Source organism: Impatiens glandulifera, chromosome 7, assembly GCF_907164915.1.
Source record: "Impatiens glandulifera chromosome 7, dImpGla2.1, whole genome shotgun sequence".
NCBI lineage: Eukaryota > Viridiplantae > Streptophyta > Magnoliopsida > Ericales > Balsaminaceae > Impatiens > Impatiens glandulifera.
The window spans coordinates 33,390,336-33,415,495 of NC_061868.1; the positions used below are offsets into that span (position 1 = coordinate 33,390,336).

Consider the following 25,160-nt stretch of genomic DNA (forward strand, 5'->3'; position numbering starts at 1 on the left):
TTTGATTCGCTCTCCTTAATTAAGTAATGCATTTTATTTAAGAGATAAATATTCACTGGTTTTGCAAGAGACAGAAGATACGTGATAATAGAGAGAATTGTTCCTCTTTCAAAATTGGTTTTTGCCATATTACGGTGGTAATTTGTAAGAAGAAAAGAAAGAAATCATCTTTTAAATCTAGCAATTGGATTGCTTCCCCTTTGTCTTTTTCGTCATAGCAGTCAAAAGTAAAGAGATCTAGTCGGGCTCGTGTGGACCAAGTAGAGGAGCAACACGTGGAGCTCTCGATTATTCATTACTACCAGATCTGATCCGGTTCACGCATCAAAGTTATATTACTATAATCTATATATCATGATTCTATCAATTATGCATGGATCATATGATTAAATGTTTAGATTAGATCTATAAATTATTCCGCTGCGCACATCTAATTAACAACAGTTGTATCAGAGCACAAGGTTGCATATATTGATAGGATCAATAAATTAACTGTTAATTTTGATGCGGATCTATATTGGTGATATAATTTTACATAGATTAAGATGTAAAACTATCTTAAAACTTAAGTCCCTAAAGAAAATTGGGGCAATGCTTTTCCGTGTCATGACCCATGAAGTTTATGGTTTTGGTTGAATAGGTTTCGCAAAAGCGAGAGTGTCTTTCCTCAACCTTAGGCTCCTAAGGATGAATCTATACGGGGATTCATAAACCTTGATACGGTTGTACCCAACAAGAGACCAAAAGGCAAAGTTTTGGATCTTGAGGCATGGGAATGAATCCTACATTGGATGTGGATCATCAACCAAGAATTACAAGAAGTTATAATTAGTAATTGTTACTTACCTTGAACACACAAGACCTAAGGCAGTGCAAAAGTACATTGGGGATTGTCTATAATGGGATCTTGAAATCATTTTATTCATAAGGGACTATAAAAACTTGAATAAAATGTGCATTCACTTATTTTAAATTATTTAATTATAAGTATTTTGCAATTTTCAAACATAAACTGATTTGTATGTCATTTATATTTTGAAGAATATGTCGAACGATAATTTGAAATTCTCTCTGCGCTCAATTGTTGAGAAAAACAAGCTAAATGAAACGAACTTCCTTGATTGGGAAAGGAATATGAGAATTATTCTCAGGTCTGAAGGACGTGAGGACGTCCTAACTACTCCTATCCCTACTGTGACCGAAACCTCATCAAATGAGGAGAAGGCAACATCAACTCGGGTGTAAACTGAAGTATTACATGTTACTTGCCTCATACTAGCTGCAATGGAGCCTGAATTGCAAAAGAGATTTTTGCATTCTGATGCTTATACTATCAGAATTGAACTGAAAACGTTGTTTCAGGATCAGGCAGGCTATACTTGATAGCAAGCTTGTGAAGGGAAAACCAGTGAGTCCTCATGTAATTAGCCTGACTGGGCTTTTCAAGAGGATGGAAAATCTGGGGACCCAATATGACCAAAAGTTTGTCACTGATATTGTTCTTAGATCCTTACATGATGGTTTTGCACCATTTAGAATGCAATACCATATGAATGGTCTAAAGCATGATCTGAATGAGCTCCATAACATGCTTAAAAATGCTGAAGGCAATATTATTGATGACAAGAAGAAGGAAGTTCTAAATGTCAACAATGGGAAGGGGTTTAAGAATGTGGCTAAGAAAAGGAACAATAACCAAGGGAAAGGCAAGCAAGTTGCCAAACCCAAGGGTGGTGAGAAGCCAAAGGTGGCTGCTGATCATGATTGTTTTTACTGCAAGGCCAAGGGACACTAGAAAAGAAATTGTCCCAAGTACCTAGAAGACAAGAAGAACGGGACTGTGAGTTCCACTTCAGGTATTTATGTTATTGAGATTATGACAACAAATGTTCTCACATTAGATAATGGTCCTACTTGGGTATTAGATACTGCACGTGGTGCTCACATTATTTCATATGTGCAGGGACTTAGAAATAAAAGACAAGTGAAGAAAGGGGAGATAGACCTGCGCGTTGGAAATGGAGCAAGTGTTGTTGCACTTACCGTAGGAGATTTAAGTCTATCTTTACCTTCTGGTTTAGTATTAGAACTTAATAATTGTTATTATGTTCCTTTCATTACTAAGAACCTTGTTTCGGTTGCTGTATTACATTCTGAAAGTTTTGAATTTAGCATTAAAAATGGAAGTATTTCTGTTTTTAAGAATGATATTTTCTATGCGACTGCTCCAATGAGTAATGGACTCTTTGTATTGGATCTCAAATCAGAATTGTATAACATAAATAAGAAAAGACAAAAATTAAATAGTTTGAGTGAGGCCTACCTATGGCATTGTCGATTGGGTCACATTAGTGCGAATCGCATGAAGAAGATCCACAAAGATGGGCTTCTAAAAGACATGGATTTTGAATCCATTGATACATGTGAATCATGTCTGATGGACAAGATGACAAGGTCACCTTTCAAAGGAACGTTTGAAAGGGCTACTGAACTATTGGGCGTAATACATACTGATGTATGTGGTCCAATGAGCACTGAAGCTAGAGGTGTCTATAGATACTTCATTACATTTACTGATGACATGAGTAGATATGGGTATATTTACCTTATGTCACATAAATCAGAGTCCTTTGAAAAGTTCAAGGAATTTCAAAACGAAGTAGAGACTCAAAGTGGCAAGAAAATAAAAGCACTTCGATCTGATCGTGGTGGTGAGTACTTGAGCCACGAATTTGATCATCATTTGAAAAACTGTGGGATAGTAACACAGTTGTCTACCCCAGGAACACCTCAGCTAAATGGTGTGTCTGAAAGGAGAAACAAGACTTTGTTAGACATGGTCCGATCAATGATGAGTTTTGTTAATCTTCCGGTATCCTTCTGGGGATATGCCCTCACTACCGTTGTACTTACACTAAATAGGACTCCGTCAAGAACTGTAGACAAAACTCCATATGAGATATGGACTGGAAAGGTTCCAAAGTTGTCTTTTCTGAAAATATGGGGATGTGAAGCTTATGTAAAGCGTTTACAAACAGAGAAGCTTGCCCCAAAATCAGATAAATGCTTTTTTATAGGGTATCCAAAAGGAAGTTTTGGATATTACTTCTACAATCCAACTCAGCAAAAGGTGTTTGTTGCAAGGGATAATGTCGTTTTGGAAAGAGAGTTCCTTTCCAACAAGTCAAGTGGGAGAAATATTCATCTTGGAACAGTTCAAGATGATGAAGAGCAACAAACTCAACAACAAAATGACATGGATGATGTCGATGCAGAGATGATTACTTTTGAAGGCTTAGGGCCTCAGATCATCCAAGAACCGGAACAAGAGGATCTACAAACAATTGTAGATCATGTTCCGGATTTAGTTGTTGAACAAGTTGAACCCACTCGTAGATCGGAAAGGCCAAGGGTACAACCAAGACATTATGATGATTTCATCTTAAATGTAAGCCTTGATGTTCTTATGCTAGAACATAGTGAGCCTTCGACCTATAAGCAAGCAGTGACTGGTCCAGACTTCAATAAATGACTTGACGCCATGAGGTCTAAAATGGATTTGATGTTTGAAAATCAAGTATGAGACTTGATAGATTTTCCAGATGGGGTAAAACCCATAGGAAGCAAATTGATTTTCAAACTAAAAAATGACAAGGATGGAAATGCATCTATTTACAAGGCAAGACTAGTTGCCAAAGGTTTTAAACAGATTCATGGTATAGACTATGACGAGACATTTTCACCAGTTGTCATGATTAGATCCATTAGGATAATCCTAGTTATTGCTGCATATTATGACTATGAGATATGGCAAATGGATGTCAAAACTGTTTTTCTAAATGGTTTTTTGGAAGAGGATGTGTACATGACACAACCTGAAGGTTTTGAAGATCCAAATCATGCTGGGAAGGTATGCAAACTTAAGAAGTCCATTTATGGACTTAAGCAAACATCCATGAGTTGGAACTTTTGATTTGATGAAAAGATCAAAGAGTTTGAATTCATTAGATGCGAAGAGGATCCTTGTGTTTACAAGAAGTTTAGTGAGAATAAGGCAGCCTTCTTAGTCTTGTATGTGGATGACATACTACTTATTGGGAATGACATTCCGATGCTAGAGTCCGTAAAAGAATGGCTGAAGAAATGTTTCTCAATGAAAGACTTAGGAAAGGCCGAGTATATACTTGGAATTAAGATCTATAGAGATAGATCTAAGAGGCTTCTTGGATTAAGTCAAAGAACTTATATTGATAAGATTTTTAATAGATTCAAGATGCAAGATTCCAATAAGGGATTTTTACCCATTCAACAAGGTGTATCTCTCAGCAAGACGCAGTGTCCTAAAACACCTATTGAGCTTGAGAAGATGAACAAGATCCCATATGCTTCTGCTATAGGATCCATCATGTATGCCATGGTATGTACACGTCCAGATGTTGCATATGCTTTGAGCATGTGTAGCAGATACCAATCAAGTCCTGGAGAAGCACACTGGAGTGCAGCTAAGAATATCCTGAAGTACTTAAGAAGAACAAAGGATGATTTCTTAGTATATGGGGGAGATGAAAATTTGATCGTACAAGGCTATACTGATGCAAGCTTTCAGACTGACCGAGATGGCTTTGAGTCTCAATCGGGTTATGTCTTTATCCTTAACGGAGGAGCTGTGAGCTGGAAGAGCTCCAAGCAAGGTACTATAGCAGATTCTACAACAGAGGTTGAGTACATTGCTGCTAGTGAAGCAGCAAAGGAGGCCGTTTGGATGAGGAAGTTCTTATATGAACTCAGTGTTGTTCCTAGCATTTCAATGCCTATCGACATCTATTGTGACAACAATGGTGCCATAGCTCAGGCAAAGGAACCGAGTTCGAGCTCCAAATCCAGACACATTATGAGAAAGTATCACCTTATTCGACACATCATCACTATGGGTGACATTAGGATGTGTAAGGTGCATACTAATGACAATATTGTAGATCCATTGACCAAACTTATGCCTAGGCCCAAGCATGAGAGTCACACTAGGGCTAAGGGTCTCAAGCACATTGGAGAATGACTTTGAGTTTGCTTTTGTATTACATTATGTATTTATGAGTGTTAGACGCCAGTTTTATGTTTGACTTGATGATTTTATGATATATGATATTTCATCCTTATTTATATTGTTTTATCGATATTGAATAATATGTCCAAATAATTCATTATTAACAAATGGGATCACCTTAAGTGTTCTGGTGAATGAAACCCCATTAAGTGAAATGAAGTTTTGAATTATTAAAAGTCTATAGTTTGAAATCATCAAATGGACATAGATGATTTTATAAGTTACTATATTGTAAGCTGACTGATAGCGTCAAGTTTCATGGGCTATAAGGACATGGAGATGTCTAGTCAATTACATATATGTGTATGGATGATACATGTAAGACTGACCCACCTTAAGACTCTCCAAAAGAGATTGTAGAGTTTTAAGTTAAACCATGTTTAGTAGATTCCTCAGACATGAGTATGTTGTGGCCTCACTTGATGATTGGTATTTCTTTGACACTGTTAAACGCTTTCCGTAAAAGGGAGTTATAAAGGCAGAAGTTGGGATTGCTAAAAATTGAGTGGGAGCCATAGTCCTACAAGAATGGAGAAGTCCTCCTACTTCATGTATACTGTGATACATTGAACATGAATGGTGTCTCGGCCACTTAAAGAGCGAGAACTGAAAATGCATGGCCATGCTCGGATGGATTAATATGAATCATCCGTTTAATTGACAGTTCAAACTCAGAGTTTAAGAAACATATTTGATAAAAGGTATGAATGTCACCATATCATCAAATAAGACATTAAGAGACAAATGTATCTTATATTGCACACTTGTTTAAGGACAAGTGGGAGATTGAAGGAATTGTGTCCTTTAATTTAATGTGCAATGACTAAACTTGGATAGAACAAATTAACAGATATAATTTAATCCGATTATTTTAAGAGTCGTAGTGCTTTGCTAGAAGTCAACTACGATTAATGGGGTTAAACCTATAACTATTATAATCGGGTCCTACGAGGTCACACGCTTAGAGTTGACAGACTAGATAAACGAGAAAGATGGTTAATTATTAATACATATTAGATATTATTAATAATAAGAAATATTATTTATTTGTGAAATAAAATAATATATAATTAATGGTTAATTATGGAACTAAGACTAATTAATAAGATAATACAAAAGGTAATAAGGCCATACGTTTTTGTTTTTTGTTGCCTTTTGATTCGCTCTCCTTAATTAGGTAATGAATTTTATTTAAGAGATGAATTCACTGGTTTTGCAAGAGACAGAAGATACGTGATAATAGAGAGAATTGTTCCTCTTTCAAAATTGGTTTTTGTCATATTACAGTGGTAACTTGTAAGAAGAAAAAAAGAAATCATCTTTTAAATCTAGCAATTGGATTGCTTCCCTTTTGTCTTTTTCATCCTAGCAGTCGAAAGTAAAAAGATCTAGTCGGGCTCGTGTGGACCAAGTAAAGGAGCAACACGTGGGGCTCTCGATTATTCATTACTACCAGATCTGATCCGGTTCACGCATCAAAGGTATATTACTATAATCTATATATCATGATTCTATCAATTATGCATTGATCATATGATTAGATGTTTAGATTAGATCTATAAATTATTCCGCTGCGCACATCTAATTAACAACAGGATTTCCTGAACCTTTTTCTCTAGAGATATGCTAAATGGCCTAATTCAATGAAGACCCCTTTAAATATCTTCATTTTTCTTCAAATGTTAACGTTCATTTCTCACTAAAAATGCTCTGATTTAAAGCGGGTAATGCTGGTTTGAGATTTTCTTTTGGTATGTAATGCGAAATAGTAGATATGACAGGCTTCTATTGCTGATGTATTTGTTCTTTTCACATAGGGAAGATAGTCAAAACTTGAGGAACACATCTGAGATATATATGTGATGAAATGTTTGCTTCAGCTTGGAAAGGAACACCAGATATTTCCCCATTTTCCAGAATTTTGCTGCCAAACCCTGATTCTATGTAGCCAATGTATTTTTGATAAGCTTTAGTAGAAAAAGGAACCAGTTTATTTGAAATTGTGGTTTTTGTGTAATCCAATTTCTTCTTTTTCTGCTCATTTAGAAATACATATTTTTATTACAATGATTTCCGATGTTATGCAAATATTGTTGATGCATGTTGCTTTTCAACAAATTAATACAACTTTCAAAAAAATCATGTTTTTTTTTTTTCTTTTTGGAGGTATCTACAAGGTTAACTTAGAATTTAGAAAATATTCTTGTGGTTAAAATAAAGAAAAAACAAATTAATGTTACTCTTTTGATCATTATTATGTATTTAAAACTTCAACAATAAATGAGTCAAAAATATCTATTATATTATATTTGTCAATAGGAAATAATTTGAATAATGATATAAAAATCAATTTAAATCATTATAAATGATTTCTGTACCATATGAAATAAAAACAATCTTAATAAAATGATGGTTCATTGGTTTGTATCATAATTAAAAAAAAAAAAAAATACTGTTTTACAGTTTTTTAATGGGAACAAAAGAGAATATTACAAATAGCTTCAAATGTGACATTCTTCGCAATCTCAAAGTTTAAGAAGCAAATCATGATCAAGAGTTTGAAGCATGTGGTTGCCTAAACAGGAACCAGACCTTTAGACTCTAGTGCTAATGCCACCAACTTCTTCTGCAAAGAACATAGACACATAGGACGATTCAGGAAAGGACTTTAGTCTCTCTGGCTTGTTATTCCAAGTTCAAGGAACATAAGGTTTGTTATCCCAAATCTCTCTGGCTTCAAGCACATCCAATTTATATCGTTGCGCTAGAATTTCAACTAGTTCAGGAAAGGACTTAGTCTTATAATTATGAATATGACGAATCATTTGGTTCCATCGCCTCCTACACACTTCGCCCGGCCTCTGTTCGATAATATTATCCCAATCCACTTCTTCTACACTGCAAGCATCCAAGTTAAAAAGCACACCCAACAATCGATAGTCATCTGTATCAGCCCAAATGCCTTCTCTCACCATAGTAGACGTCAGTTGGTTGTACCATTTAAGGCAGCAGTCTGGATTAGTTCTTGTAGTTAAAGTATCGCTAATCGCAGTCCAACCGATGTTGTCCCTCAACATTCCGTGTTTCGATTTCTTTTCTGCAAATACTTTTAGCTTCAGATCGATGTTGACTAAATCGAATAAGTTTTGGTATTCGTCTTGAGACCAACGTCCTGATTTCTTGTTTTCCAATTTTATTCTACGCCATGTATCCTTAATGTGAATTCTATGGCGACCTGTTATTTCAGCTAGTTGCTTCCACTTTGGACCATATTCTGCGTGGAACTTTCTTAACAAGTCGAAATCATCTTCATTCCATTTTCCAGTATCATCGCCTCGTTCAAATAGAATGTGGGCTCGGTAATAAACAGCAATGCTTGGCCTGTGGGGCAAAGCTAGTCCGATTTCCTTCCAGCAATTTCTTATTTCGGGATATTTCACAGAGTGCATAATCATGTCCACACCTTTTTCACCCAAGTTGTGATCAATTATGTAGTTATTAACCGCTTCCTTAATCTTCTCATTCTCCTCGGGAGTAAACCGCTTACCTTGAATTAGCTTTTTTTCATCGTTCTTTTTTGGAAGATCGTCGTTGTCTAGTGGAAAAACCTCCACTTCAGAAGAGAATGTAACTTTCTTGGATCTCTTTTTCTTCTTTTTGACTTCCTCAATTGATTTCTTTTTCCTCGACTGATTTTCAACTAGCTTAGTTACATCATTGACATTTTCGGTTGCTGACAAATCCTTCTTCGTCATTTTCTTTTCTAACTTCCTCTTCTTTTTCTCAGATTCCTTACTCAAATCACCATCTTGATCATTGGCTTCCTTCTCTCCTTTGTGACCCCCATTAGCCTTCTCCTTGCTTTGTTTCTTCTTCTTGTCCTTCTTCATCTTTTCAGTCTTGTTTTTCCCATCCTCAATTTCAATGTTGCACTCATCCTTCTTCTTTTCCTTTCTAGCTTTATGAATCTTCGATTCCCTGGTGTCACTGCCTTCCAAGGTCATGTCAACATGATCAGATGATGGCAGACTCTTATCCTCAAGAGCTTTTAGCTTTCTGTTCTTCTTCTCTTCTCTGTGATCCGGGTTTAGTGTTGTGTCTAAAGCTTCTTTACAAACACCACCATCTTGATGAATTTTAGTCTTCTTTTGTTTCTTCTTTACTTTCTCATCATCCTTGCTCATGTTAACTGCATCACTGAAATGCTCGTTGTCTTGCTTATCATGTTTTCTCTTTTTAGATTTCTTCTTCTTCTCACTCTCAACGAATGAAGCATCGTTTTCCAAGGTCATTATCTTGAATATGAACTTCCAACACAATTGACCTGGCAGAGAACACAAAGAAAAGAGATAAGCAAGTAAAACTTGAGACATGTGAGGAAAACAACACTATAAATAGAGACAAAATTCTAACGCATCCCCCCAATCTCCTCCCTAAACCCAAAAAGCCAAACTTTATTTGCTTTTGGAATCTTAATTCTTGAGACAATGTACAACTTAAGAATTGAGTCCTAAACCATGCATCAAAAACCAAATTTAGTTTTAGGCAATCAATTTGCTAAGCCCTGATTGAAACCAGTTTAGAAAAAAAAAATAAGAGATTTTAGAAATTTCAGAATGTTATAAGATCAGTTTTCCAACTCAACTTCCAAATAATTTTCTCACAATTGGATGTACCCCCAAGAAAGCTATCACTTATAGGGTTTTCAGATCAAAATAATTTGATTAGACTAGGTTTTGGAATTTGATATAAAAAAAAAAATGTGGAGCAGGGTGGACATCTTAGCTATCAGTTTTTGTTAAGAAGCAATTTCAAATAACATTTGTGTACCTACAAAGCTTACCGTTGCGGTGAGAGTAGACGGTGATGAAATCTGATCCTGAGGAAACAAAGAACTGTGTGAGCCTGAGAAAAGAAATTAGGGTTTAAGATCAGGAGCGGGGGATGAGAGTGTCGGCTGCTGTAAGATTCATTGAAGGCGAGCCTGAGAAAAGAGATTAGGGTTTAAGAAAGATGAAAAGGTCAAGAGAAAGTTTGGATAGGATTTTTGTTATAATATATTATTTGATTTTTAATTGATTTAATTATTCTAATATTTTTTATATTTATAACTTATAAAAATAAAATTATTTTAATTTGATAATAAAATAATTAGACAGTTTTAAAAAAAAACTTAAAATATTAAACAGTAATCCATAAATTAGTTTAAAAAAAATTAATTTATTTATCTTAATTATTTTATCTTTCTTAATATTTTAATTATTAAATTAATTTCATTATTTTATTTTTTAATTTCTCTACTAATTTATTCTTTTAATTAATTTCTAATATTCCTCTCATCTCTAAATAATTTTTTTTTTCTTTTATTATAATATATAAAAACTTATGTTAGTTTTTTTTGGCTTATATTATCTTTTCTCTCCTATTCTATTATATACTTTATGAATATAGAAGTTTGATAAATACTAATCATATATAATTTTTATTTTATTTCATAATTTTTTCTCTAAAATTACTCTAATTTCTAAATTTATTTTATTATTTTATTTTTTAAATTTCTCTTTTTTTTCGTAATTTATATTTCTAATTAATTCATAATATTACTTTCCTCTCTAAATTAATTTTTTATTTTACTTTTCATAATATATAAAAACTTATATATATATATATATTATATAATATATATAATTAAATTATTTTATAATTTTTATAATATATAATTTTTGAATTATTTCATAATTTTTCTTTCCTAATTAACTTTTAAAATTATTTATTTTTAAAATTAATTTATAATTTTTTATATAATATATATTAATTTCGCAATATATTTAAATATAATATATATAACTAAAATATTATTTATTTCCTAGTTAATTCCTTTTTAAATTCGTAATATATTTCTTTTCATAATTTACTTCCTAATTAATTCATAATTAAAATCAATTTCTTATCTAAATTAATATTTTTATTTATTTTTCTCACATTTTAATAAATATATATTATTGACTTATAATATTTATAATATGAAGATTACTGAATTTATAAAATATATATAGAGAGAGTAATGATAGGGGGCGAAAATATTGTAATGAAAGTGTAGCAAATGACGTGTGAAAGTGATTAGGATTGATGACTAGGTCTTTTTTAATATATTTATTTATATCTCCTCCTTTCATTAATAATTTATATCACGATTAATAGTTAATTAATTTATTTATGTATTTTTAATATAAATAATATTAAGGAGAACGAATAAATCAAATTAATAAAATATATAAATGCACATATTTTTTAAAATATATATTAATTATAAGTATAAATATATATAAAATAAAAAGTAAATATATATATTCATAATTTGAATTAATTCTCTTAAAAAATATTCATATTAAATTATTATTTTTCTTCTTTAAATCATTCTTATTTCTCTTAAAAAATAAAAAGTCTTTTTTTATTCTTATTTAATTTTCTTATAAGATATATATTAAAATTCACATTCTAAATAATATTATAACTTTCATTTTTATATAACGTTTCTTTATATATATATATATATATATATATATATATATATATATATATATATATATATATATATATATATATATATATATATATATATATTTATATTGAAGATTAGTAATTTGAATTTGATTTATTATAAATATTAATAATTTGTATTTTAAGTTAAAATTATAAATTTATTTTTTTCAATTTTAAATTAAGTAAATATTTAAAATAAAATTAAAAAAGGGAAAATATTAAATAATTTATTTAAATAAAAAAGAATTAAGAGAGAGAAATTATTAAATGCAGTTTGGTGACATGTACAATTTAAAATGAAAGAGAGAGAAAAAATTGATAAGCTTCATATTTATTAGGTGACATGTACAATGTCATATCATTCGCTGCCTCATTCATTCCCTACAATTTTTTCGCTACCCCTATCATTACTCATATATATATATATATATATATATATATATATATATATATATATATATATATATATATATATATATATATATGAAGAGTGATAGGATGATGTATTGAATGTGGGAGAGAATGATGTGTTAATGTCACTAGTTGAAAAAATGATAAAAGATGAGTTGAGAGATTCTTATTTTTTTGACTAATCAAATTGGCCACATCATTCCCTCCCTCAAATTCTCTCCCAATCATTTGTAATATATATATATATTATAATTTAACTCATAATTAAAATTACTTTATTATCTAACCTAATATTTGATTTATTTTTTCTCTTATTTTAATAAATATATATATATATATATTATTGACTTATAATATTTATAATATGAAGGTTAGTGAATTTATAAAAATATATATATATATGTATATTATAAATTATTTAATTTAATTATTTTTATAAATATATTATATAACTCATTTATAAATTAATTTTATAATATATTTAATATAATATATATATATAACTAAAATATTAATTTTCCTTTTTCTAATTAATTCTTTTTAAAAAATTTTAATATATTTAAATATAATATATAATGATAATTTAAAATGTTGGAAGTGTATAACATGCTCTTCCACAATCATTCACAAATAATGTAAATTATCTTTCCTAATTTATTTATTTTAATTAGTTTATCTCTCCTAATATATATATTTATAATTTATTTATCTTAATTATTTTCTCTCTCCTAATATATATATTAATTTTTTTCCTAATATATATATATTTATCTCTCTTAATTTAATTATTAATTTTTTTTCTCTTCCTTACAATATATATATATTTAATATAATATATATATAACTAAAATATTATTTTCTCTTTCCTAATTAATTTTTTTTAAAATTCGTAATATATTTAAAGAGGAGTGATAGAGGGAGAGAATTTGGTGGGGGAATGATATGACATCACCATTGGTTGGAAAATGTAAAAGTGGGAGGAAAGAGAGAAATTATTTGATTTTTTTAGCGAATAAGATTATGCCACGTCATTTCCTCACCAAATTCCCTCACCTAATCATTTCTCATATTTAAATATAATATATATATGAGGTGTATTTAAAACCCGGGTTCGAATTCCTTCACAAAAATTATTAAAAGTACTTGCGCGAATAGTGTTAAATGAAGTGAAAGCGAAAATGTCGGCTTGACTAAACACACATTTGTGAGAAAATATAAGAGTTTGTCCACGAAGGGTGAGTCAGGGCCGAAAATCATGTTGAAAAGTGTAATCAAATGGTTCATCTACAAAGGAAATGTCGACTTGAGTAATGCAAGCATTTGTGAGAAATCTAGTGATTCGTCGACGGATGGTGAGTTAAGGCCTAAGATGAATGCCAAAAAGTATAATCGATTGGTTCAGTCACTTAGGGAATGTCGACTTGAGTCATGCAAACATTGGTGATAAAAGTCAATGATTCGTCCACAATAGAAACGACAATGGGGCAGTTCAGAATGAGGAATGCATTTACCATCCCCGCCTCGTTCGATTTTGGGGAATCCTCGCGGGGCACCGTTTATAAAATATTTAAAAAAAAATGATTTTTTTTTAATATAATATATATCGTAATATATTGAAATTTTATATTATTATAAAGAAATAAACTTACAACTATATTTATCATCCACGCCCAGTTTATAAAATATTTAAAAAAAAAAGTTATATAATAAAGTTATATAAACGAATTTTTTAAATATAATATATTGTAATATAATGAAATTAATTTAAAAATGAGAGTAATTTTAGAGATTTATTTAAGAAAGAGAAATTATGAAATGAGATAGAAATCATATATACAATGAGTTTGTGTATCAAACTTCCATATTCACTAATTAAGCATAATTATATATATATATATAATATCTTATGTAATATTATATATTTTAATATAAAAATGATGAATGACAAAAGGTGTAATCAACGAATTCATCTAGGGGTGTGGGTCAGTACGGTATACCTTATACTTTACCTAAAATTTCAGTATGCAAAAAATACATACCTTTACCTTACCTTGATTTCGGTATACCTTGTTTCGATATACCTTAATTTCGTTATACAAAAAATTCATACCTTTACCTTACCTTAATTTTGGTATACCTTATTTTCGGTACGGTATCGATATTATACATTTGATACCTAAAAAATATATTAATTTAAAAAAAATCAATCTCATCGGTAAGGTAGAGATTGCATATATGCAATAATATTTCATTATAATTATATTTTGATATTATTCAAAAAATTATATATTTCTATAATTAAATTAATTTCAAATCTATTTAATTATTTCCTTATATGTATTATATATATATATTTATATATATATATATATTAACTTATAAATACTATTTCGTATTTCGGTATATCTCGATATACCAAAATTTTAAAAATCTCATACCTTTACCGTACCAATAATTACGATATCGGTATCATACTTTACCTTATTTTCGGTATACCTTAAAAGTCGATATTTTTGATATATTACAGTATGATATTTTTGATATTTTTAATATCGGTAATTTTCCCCACCCCTAGATTCATCCACGTGTGGGGAATGTCAACTTGAGTGACTTGAGTCAGGCAAATACTTGTGATAAAAGTCAATGATTTTTCCATAGTAGGGATGATAATGGTGTGGTTCAGAACGAAGAATGCATTTACCATTTCTGCCTCGTTTAACTAAATGACTTTAATAATTACAATTTTTTGGAAAATGACCAAGGCATGATAAATTTTGTAAAATGACCTTCACAATTTGAATAAAGACGAAAATATCCTTTTGAGTCACACGACGCATCATCGTGTAACGCGATAATGTTTGCAAAAAATGTCCTCGTGTCACGCGAATAACTGCGTCGCGTCACGCGAGGTCATTTTTGCAAACATTATTAGGTCATTCCTTCGCGACACATGATAATGCGTCGCGTCACGCGAATGAGTATTTTTCGTCCGACGGGTCATTTTTGCAAACATTATCAGGTCTGGGTCGTTTACTAAAATGATGTCATTATTAGGGTCATTTCATCAAATTTCTCGGAATATCATTATTTTCATATTCATAACATTTAACCGTTACTCTTGATTTTGGGAATTTTGGTCGGCCATAAATGCGCTGGTGACCAGCGCATAATTTTAATTGCACTAGAGACCACTTTATATTTTTTTGATGAAAATACTCTCTTCGTGTAACGCGGTGGGAGGATCGTCACACGATGGGAAAATGTTATATATATATATATAATGATGCTTAATTTTTAAAGTGTCCGGATTGCCGGGTCGAGAGCTGTGGTTAATTTGGATATATGTGAGAGTAAATGGATTCTTGGGTCGAATTGTGGGTTGACCCGCCCATAAACTTAAAACGGTTAAAAATAAAATTAAAAATGCTATAGGTATGGTTTGAACTTGCAACCTAACAAAACAAATACAATCTTTTAACCAACTAGGCTAATAAAACTTTATATTTTAAATTCAACCCAAAATTTAATAAACGCGTGACATTTTAACAATATAAGTTCAACTTTTTAACTAACTAATATATATATATATATATATATATATATATATATAATGATGCTTAATTTTTAAAATGTTCGGATTGCCGGGTCGAGAGCTGTGGTTAATTTGGATATATGTGAGAGTAAATGGATTCTTGGGTCGGATTGTGGGTTGATGACCCACCCATAAACTTAAAACGGTTAAAAATGAAATTAAAAATGCTATAGGTATGGTTCGAACTTGCAACCTAACAAAACAAGTACAACCTTTTAACCAACTAAGTTAATAACACTTTATATTTTAAATTCAACCCAAAATTTGATAAACGCGTGACATTTTAACAATATAAGTTCAACTTTTTAACTAACTAATCTATATATATATAATGATGCTTAATTTTTAAAGTGTCCGGATTTCCGGGTCGAGAGCTGTTGTTAATTTGGATATATGTGAGAGTAAATGGATTCTTGGGTCGGATTGTGGGTTGACCCGCCCATAAACTTAAAAGGTATGGTTTGAACTTGCAACCTAACTAAACAAGTACAACCTTTTAACCAACTAGGCTAATAACACTTTATATTTTAAATTCAACCCAAAATTTGATAAACGCGTGACATTTTAACAATATAAGTTTAACTTTTTAACTAACTAATCTATATATATATAATTATGCTTAATTTTTAAAGTGTCCGGATTGCCGGGTTGAAAGCTGTAGTTAATTTGGATATATGTGAGAGTAAATGGATACTTTGGTCAGATTGTGGGTTCGCCCATAAAAATTTTACCGTAATATTTTTTTCACGGTTTTTTATATTAATATTACTCGTGCAAATGCACAGGATACATGCTAGTTTATATAAATACTCAATTTTTTTCATTTCGTTATTTTCCTTTCTCTCTCTACTCCGCGTTCTCTCTCTCTTGCGTGACGGTGACAGAACCCTAAACAAACGCATCATACAGATCAACGACCAAAACTCGTTCTAATATCATGTGTTCATCCTATTGTTCATCATACTGATCGATTTATGTTCTTATTTCCATTATGTTCATCTTCAAACCTTAAACCATGAGGTTGTTCTTATTGTTCATCTTGTTCATTATGTTTATCTTCAAACCCTAAACTATGAGGTTGTTCTTATTGTTCATATTGATTGTTCATATTAATTTTTCATCTTGTTCATATTGGTTGTTCATCTTGTCGATGATTATATTTGTAAATGATGCTGTGAATCAGTTCTATTTCAGGGAATATTCATGTGATTCTCACAATAGGGCTTTTCGCGAAGGGCCACCACTTCTCGCGAAGAGCGTGAGGTTGTTCTTATTGTTCATATTGGTTGTTCATTTTGTCGATGATGATATTTGCATATGATGCTCTAAATCGGTTCCGTTTCAGGGAAGATTCATGTGATTCTTGCGATGAGGCTTTTCGTGAAGGACCATCACTTTTCGCGAAGGGCCATCACTTCTCGCGAAGGGCCATAACTTCTCCCGAAGAGAATTCCCTTATCGCGATGGGCTAAGATTTCTTATTTTTTATAGTTAATCATGACTTCATTTGACAAGGTATCAACATCACTTCATGGGTTTGAAGAGAATCTGTATTAGCAAAATAAATCTTATTAATCTTACATGGAAGGTTCTTGAAGAACATTTAGATTCTTCAGAAATGATCGCTTCTTCAAAAGCCTTTTCTGAAGAAATTAAATGTTCTTCAAGATTCTTCCATGTTAGATTAATAAGATTTATTTTGCTAACACAGATTCTCTTCAAACCCATGAGTGTTGTTTATACCTTGTCAAACGAGAGACTACCTATAAATAATTAAAAAAAATGTATTATCGCAATGGGAAGTCCCTTCTCGTGATGGGCAAGATCATCTCGCGATGGAAGTCGAAGAGGCGCGCGTTTCTGCATGCGCTATACTCTCTATTTATAATAATGACGCAATAAACATTTCATTTCTTTACTCTATCGCGAAGACCTCGTCTCTCTCTAGCCTCTACTTAACTTCACTACTCCATGCCTCGACGATTCTTCCTGCTCGTCTTCTCGTTCCTTCATCGTCGTCATTAATCAGGTTAGTTTAGTTTTTGTTTTAGGGTTTATGTTTAGGGTTTCGCGATGGGCCCTTCTCTCTATGGGTTTAGGGTTTATGTTTAGGGTTTCGCGATGGGTCGTCCCTTCTCGCGATGCGATTCCCATCACGCCCATCAAAGGTTGTAGGGTATTTTTATTGTTGTTCCTTTTGTAGATCGCATAAACCACTATTCTTGAGTTTCATGGTAGGATTTCTTGAAAAAGCGCTCATTGCCTCAAGAAGATATCTAACATGTTCGATACAATGGATCTTTTGGAGAGGGTTTTGAATACCCAATTCAAATATTTATTCACATCCCTAGGCTTGCTGTTCTAAGGAATAATAGTCTATCATATGTTACTTAGGAGGGTAAACTCAAACTCGAAGGAGATTACATTCATGGTGAATGTACAAGATCTGGTATTTGGTATGAAGGAGTATGTCTTGGTTATAGGCCATATCTTCGACAGATTTCCTATGGTGAACGAAGAAGAAGATGAATGTCGAGGTTGTCCACCTCTCTTGATGAAATATTTTAAAGGGAAACTGAATGTACGAATGAACGAGTTTGAGTCTCGTTTTATGTCATGCACTGATAAGGAAGATGCATGGAAAATGGAGTTGGTATGCCTGATTTGCCAGTACCTATTTGCATTTAACCTAAGGAGGATTGTATTTGTCAAAATCCTCCACATGGTGGAAGACGTGGAAACTTTCCTCCAATTTCCATGGGGGAAGGTCTCCTTTAGAGCCACCCTGAAATGTCTAAACAAGAACATGAAACGTCTTAGTTCCTTATATTTTGTCAAGAATGAGGAGAAATTGAGTACTGCTCATTTTCCTTATAACGTTTATGGGTTCGCACTAGCATTTCAAGTGTGGACATATGTGGTCATCAAAAGCTTTGTCCCTAAATTCGCCAGCAGGAATGAGCTTAATGAGCCTCTACGCCCAAGGTTATTAGTCTATCATTCTAACAAGAAGAACACCTTGCAGGAGATAAAGTATGTCCTTCATACCACGGATCTCACTAAGATGGAAGAGTCCTCCATGGAGAAAAGATTATATAGTGGGGTGGAATTTTAACAAATAGACGATTCAACTGATGATTTTTTTGAGGGATTTACAGATGGGAAGAGTTCCAAAGGTGAAGATGAAGAACCTAAAGAATCTACTCCCAAACCTTCCATTAGGAAGAGAAAGGCTGAAGCTACTCTCAAAGAAGCCAATTTGAAGAGAAAACTTGCTTATGATGTAGAATCTAGTCCCACCGAACATTATTCCAAACCTACCAACATTCTTAGTCCCCCATTGTGACGTCAAGTCCTACATCACCTCCAGCATCTGCTGTTGGATGTAATGTGATGAGCTGAAGGAGGAGCTCAAAGAGCTAAAAACGGAGTTGAAGGAGGAGCTCAAAGAGCTAAAAATAGAGATGAAGGAGAAGCTCAAAGAGCTGAAAACAAAGCTAAAGGAGGAGCTCAAAGAGCTGAAAATTACCATCAAATAAACTCAAGAAACTCACCATACTTATATGAAAAGGTTGATTATTAGTATGTCCGAACAATTATTAGCCAAATTCAACCAAAAGATGACTATATTATTAGCCAAATTAGATAATATGGAGGAGAAGACGAAGAAGAATAAGAGGAAGGAGAAGAAGAAGAAGAAGAAGAAGAAGAAGGAGGTTAAATATTAAAATTTGACAAGGGCAGCCCCGACCCTTTCGCGATACGATCATTTCCTTCGCGATACGTCTAGCGAAGGGACTTAACGTCTCACGATGGGACTGGTCGTCTAGAGAAGGGAATTAACGTCTCGCGATGGGACTGATCGTCTCGCGATGGAGACTTAACGTCTCGCGAAATGGGACTAGTCATCTAGCGAAGGGACTTAACGTCTCGTGATGGGACTGGTCGTCTCGCGATGGGAAGTCCCTTCTCGACGCGATGGGAAGTCTCTTCTCGTGAATTGATAGCCAATGTTTTATGTAGATCTAAATTTCAAGTGAAAACCTTCATTTTGTGTATGCGTAAGTGAAACTTCAAGACTGAAGTGTAGTAAGGAAAGATACTAAATTGAGTATCCTTCCTTGCCTGCACTTCAGACTTGAAGATAACCTTCAATGTAAAACCATTGCATGTAAAGAAACTTTATCTCTATTTATAAAGAAAATAAACATAAAAAGAAGTGTAACTTTAACTTTATATTTTATACTTTAACTTTAGTTTGAAGATTGGCGTTTAAGAAAAGTTTGATAATGAATAAATTTGTGTATAATTTTAGTTTGAGGTTACAACATAAGAACACCAACATAAGAACACTACAACTTATCCCAAACCACCACAATCTTAAAAATATAGTACATTAGATGAGTTACAATAAATGGTTCAAGCTAAAGGCGCATACTGCTGAGATGATGACTCATGCTACTTGGATGATGACTCATGATGCTGAGATGATGATGCTCTTGCAGTAGATGGTGCATGCATCATTGCTTTGCATATTTCCCTATTATGTCCTTGTCCAGCACATGATCTGCATCGTCTCAGGACCTTACGGACCTCACCTTTGGATGACCTACGCTTTGTTTGTGGTCGTCTTTCTTAACCTTAACAGGTGGTTTTAGGCACACACGTTGTTTGATAGTTTTGGGAACATCCCAATTGACTTCATCATCAGCATGATAATATGTCTCTACATATGCATTCAACCAAGATTCAGTTGTGTAATACTTGTGAGCAAGGAAAATAGAACAATTAAACAATTGGTTAAATAGATTGAACATGTGAGTTGAATAATATATTGAGCAGAAGTCATAAGAAACCAAATTTCGTTGACGGACAACAGCCAGTGCATACGTACAAGGAAGATCGGATACTTCAAATACCCTACAAGTGTAGTTCCTGTCTTTCAAACTAACTTTAAAATTGGACTCATTGTTATTCACATAAAACTCGAATCGGTTAAGCGGGGATACGATATAGAATCTAGCATTCTCAAATTTCTCACGTAATAACTTTTCATAAGTTGGAGATAAACGTTCTTGGTGGTTGGACGTTTTTTTTCTTCTATCATTAAAGCAATGTTGTATTGTGAATCTTAAATACTCAACCATTGTTGAAATGAGATACTTTCTAGCTTCCCTACTTTGACTATCAAAGCTCTCAATATAATTGTGCGTGAGTTGATTGTATCGTTTATCGGGGGAAAATGCTATACTCCATCTTTGGAACCCAATTTCAAATAGGCAACAATCCTTTAATCATTAACCCTGATCTTGTCAAAAAAACGATTAAAGTTGGAGACTGTGTACGCACGAGAAACCAAATCAAACTTCGCGTGACAGTTATCAATTTTGAATTTGGTCATAATATTCATCTTTATGTAATATGTGCACGCACCGTGGTCTGCTTCTGGAAAAACTGCACACAACGCATTGGCGATGCTTGGGTGTTTATCGGATACGAAGACGAGATCATCAACTAATCCAATTGCATCTTTCAGTTTTTGCATAAAATAAGTCTAAGAGTTATTATTCTCTAAATCAACAACGCCGAATACAATAGAATATAATTGCTCATTCGCATCCAATGCTATAGCCACCAATAGTTGACATCCCACATTGTGCTTAAGAAAACTGGCATCAACGCACAATACAAGACGACAAGAGGCTTTGAAACCCCTAATTGAGAGGCCTAGGGACATGAACATATACATGAAGTGGTGTCTGTATAGATGTCTGTTATGGTACCCAGAATTCTTCTCCAACATGTAAAGGTATGATGGCAATTTTCCATAGGAATCCTCTACTGTTCCTCGCACCGTCATTAAAGCTCTTTCCCTTGACCTCCAAGCCTTATTATAACTCAAATGTATCCCATAACTTGTCTTCATGTCTTCAATTGTTTCCTTAGGCAAGTGGTCATGGTGATGGTCCATGTACTTACTCTTCATGCACTACCCAATAACACATGCTGGTGTTTGCATCATTTTCTCTGGCCTCGACAAAACTGAGTATGAGTGTTGTTGGTCAAATTTCCGAATCTCAAACATATCATATAATTTACCTTTCACAACACACAATATCTACTTGCATGTCTCATCCAAACATTTCACATATCAAAGATGTTTTCTTGACTTCTCCATTTTGAATTCAAAATGATTATTTATCGCATATTTATATAACCTCAGTTGAAGTTCTTTTTTATTATAAAACAACGCACCGACTTCCAATATGGTTTCACTACTTAATGTCATCCCAAATGAAAGGTCTGTCGGTGATGGGTCTGTCAGGTCTATCGATGGTGTAGGTATTGATGTTCGGTCTGTCGATTGAAATGAAGCTCGTAGAGTATGTGGTGTAGGTATTGATGTTCTCTAAGGCGTGCGTGCAATTGCTGGTGCGACACTAGTAGTAGCATGCTCATAATGAGGCAAAGAGTTTTCTTCTCCTGCTTCATTTTGACATTTAAGACATCCGAGGGTACAACTTTTGGTATACTTTTTTGAGTTGGGTATGTAAGTAGTGATATATTTTCTTGAGTATGTGGTGACTTCTCTACTACAGAGACACGCAATGGTGACACACTTCGACCCGAAATCAACCGTGATAAATATGTGTCTACATCCTCATCTTGATCAATAACAAGAGGGGGATGATTTGTCATACGCGGAACATCATAGTTGACTTGAAGCACGAAATCATATGTAGATTTATGCACGTCAAGTCTATCATAGAGAATATCAACTAATTCGGCATACGTAGTATTTTGGGGTAAATCAAAAGTTTTGATTGAAGTTGCATGGAAAAACAGTATACCATTAGCAACAAATTTCCACTCTCCATTATACAAAACGAATACTTCAGCTGCAATAGAAAACATGAATGGATAAATAATACTATTGAAGTCATGCAATTATTCATTAAATATGTTGCCTTTGTGAGACGATCGTGCCCTTCGACAGGCGATCGTGCCCTTCGACAGACGATCGTGCCCTTCGTGAGACAATCGTTACCTTCACGAGACGACCCTTTGAGAGAAGGCCTTTCACGAAAAGGGAAGGCATCAAGATGTCCCTTCGCGAAAAGGGAAAGCCCTTCGCGAGAAGCCCATCGCGAGAATCACATGAATCGTCCCTGAAACAAAATTGATTCAGAGCATCATCATCTGCAAATATCATCATAGACAAGATGAACTTATCTGCACGCATTTAAATAAACAATAAAAACAACAAACAGATCGAGAGTACCAGTTTCCACAGTGCTCGCGCTCGTCGTGCTCATGATGGTGTCCGAGGAAGATGGTCGTCGTTTAGAGAGAATGAGATGAAGAGCGGGAAGAGAGAGAAACAGGAGAAGAGAAATGAAAAAAGAGGCCGAAGTTTTATTAAATGGTAAGGGTGTTATGAACTTTTCACATCATTTCCTATCGTGTGACGATCCTCCCCATCGCATCGCGTTACGCGAAGGGGGTATTTTAGTCCAAAAAATATATATATATATATATATATATATAAAAGTGGTCTCCAGCTCATTTAAGGCCCTTTTTAGGGTCATTTGGTCAAACTTCCCCTTGATTTCTTAAAAATCATTCTTTTAGTTGAACTACTTAAATAAATATTTTCTAACTCAACTAAATAATAAAATATTTTTAAATCAATTTTTCCAAAACAAAGTTCCAATCAAATATTTACCCAATTTTAAAACTGATGAGAAGTTTATGAGTTTTCTTTATAGAGAGCTAGAAGTGGCAACATTTTGAAATTTTATCTTATATCAAAATCTACTTTTCATTGGAATGTTTTGAAATTTTTGTAGCATTTATAACTTATGATTCAATAATTGTGTTATTCTTGTATTAGTGAAAAGAATAAAATAGGACGGTAATAAAATAAAGAACAAGATAGATACAAATTTTAAGAATAATTATTTTATAATTTTTTTGAAAAATAAAAAAAGTGTACTTCTATTTGAAGTGATATAAAACTGGAATTATAATTTTATTTCCAATTCAAACTCTATACAACATAGCCTTAAATAAGGCCCTTATTTAAAAATCTTATGAAATTAGTCACTTTTAGAAATGCCTACAGTTTTCACTTAACCTAATAAATTGTTTAATTCATCAAAAACCAGAAGAAAAATTAGACTTCAATTCAAGATTAAGTTAGTATAAAACTAATACAAAAAAAATTAAAGATACAAAGCAGTAAAAAAAGGAACTTCCTAATAGATCAATAAATAAAGTTTCCATAAACCAGAAGAAAGAGACAAGTATAAAATTATTTCTTTTGTTAAAACCTTAATTAATTTGCACATTTTAAACTTCAATTAAGATATTGTGTTATATTATGAGATTATATTAATATTTAACTTTCATTATAATTAAAATTATGTTATCTTATAGTATTATATTTTATAATGAATAAAAAATAACATCAGGACCCATTAAAGTGTGAAAAAAATAGACATAAAAAATAAAAGATCATAAATTTAATTCCCACCAACCACAATTTAAATGGAAGCAGAGAACACATAGGTGGAATTTGATAAGTAATGATCGAGGTCGGAAGGATAGTTATAATTAAGATTTGAGATTGGGAATGAAAATGAAATTCCCTCGGTCCCATAATATATATATATATATAATTTTCGAACTTTAATTTGAGCCATATGATGTTCGAACTATCAAAGTTTTGTCTATTTAGGGTTTTTTTACCGAACAAGGTTAGGTCCGTTTATTTTAAAATTGATGTGACAATAAAATATTTTTTTAACTGTGTACACGTCATTATTAATTCACACTTTCGTTTTTCTCTCTTCTCCCTCAATTTCTTTCTTCTACTATCATTCGCTTCTTTGATCATCTCAAAAAAAATCTTCATAATGATTCAGGTATTTACATTTTGGTTTGATTTAGGTTTAATTATTGGTTTGTTTGTTAGTGTAGTTTAGTTTGATTTAGGTTTAGATTGATTTAGGGTTTAGATTATGATTTTTCTATTTTTTTTTTTCTTTTTAGATTAGTTTGAAATCACAATGTTCAAATTATTTTTCTTTTCTTTTTTGTTGTTTTAGATAGTCATTTATATTAAAATTATATTCTTTGTTTGATTGTTCATAATATATTTGAAGTTTAGTCGATAATGCACCTATAGATTAATATGATCTAGAGCACGAATTCTGTTTGAAAATATCTTAATTAGATACTGCAAATTTGTGTGCAAATTCTTACTTTCGTGAACCTTCATCCATTGTAATGTAATGGATATTATAAAAAATGAATATAAGTTTATATTTTTATTTATTTAAATATTAAATTTATAAAAATATTATATATATAATTTACGTATCCACAACGTATTGTATCCGATATTTTCAAAATTGAACGTATTCCTGTATTCGATATGATACTATCCTATATTTTTTAAAATTTTCCGTAAAATTCTAACTAACTGTAATTGCAATTGAATTTTGG

The 25,160-nt window shown here is 32.3% G+C and overlaps 2 protein-coding genes across 2 annotated transcripts; one reads left to right on the forward strand and one right to left on the reverse strand.

The window, feature by feature from the left end:
* The first annotated feature begins 4,366 nt into the window (after nt 1–4,366).
* On the forward strand, nt 4,367–5,056 carry LOC124909771 (secreted RxLR effector protein 161-like). Its single transcript, XM_047450415.1, has one exon. It carries the CDS (start codon nt 4,367–4,369, stop codon nt 5,054–5,056), a length of 690 nt encoding a protein of 229 aa, XP_047306371.1.
* Nucleotides 5,057–7,486: 2,430 nt separating this feature from the next.
* Nucleotides 7,487–10,089, reverse strand: LOC124945946 (RNA polymerase I termination factor-like). Its single transcript, XM_047486482.1, has 2 exons — nt 9,948–10,089; nt 7,487–9,428 (listed from the first exon to the last, which is right to left on the reverse strand). The coding sequence occupies exon 2, from the start codon at nt 9,394–9,396 to the stop codon at nt 7,801–7,803; it is 1,596 nt and encodes a 531-aa protein (XP_047342438.1). The 5' UTR covers nt 9,397–9,428; nt 9,948–10,089; the 3' UTR covers nt 7,487–7,800.
* Nucleotides 10,090–25,160: the final 15,071 nt, after the last annotated feature.

Excerpts from the sequence above, each read along its gene's own strand:
- LOC124909771 (XM_047450415.1), top strand. The coding sequence starts at position 4,367 with ATGAACAAGATCCCATATGCTTCTGCTATAGGATCCATCATGTATGCC.
- LOC124945946 (XM_047486482.1), bottom strand. The coding sequence starts at position 9,396 with ATGACCTTGGAAAACGATGCTTCATTCGTTGAGAGTGAGAAGAAGAAG.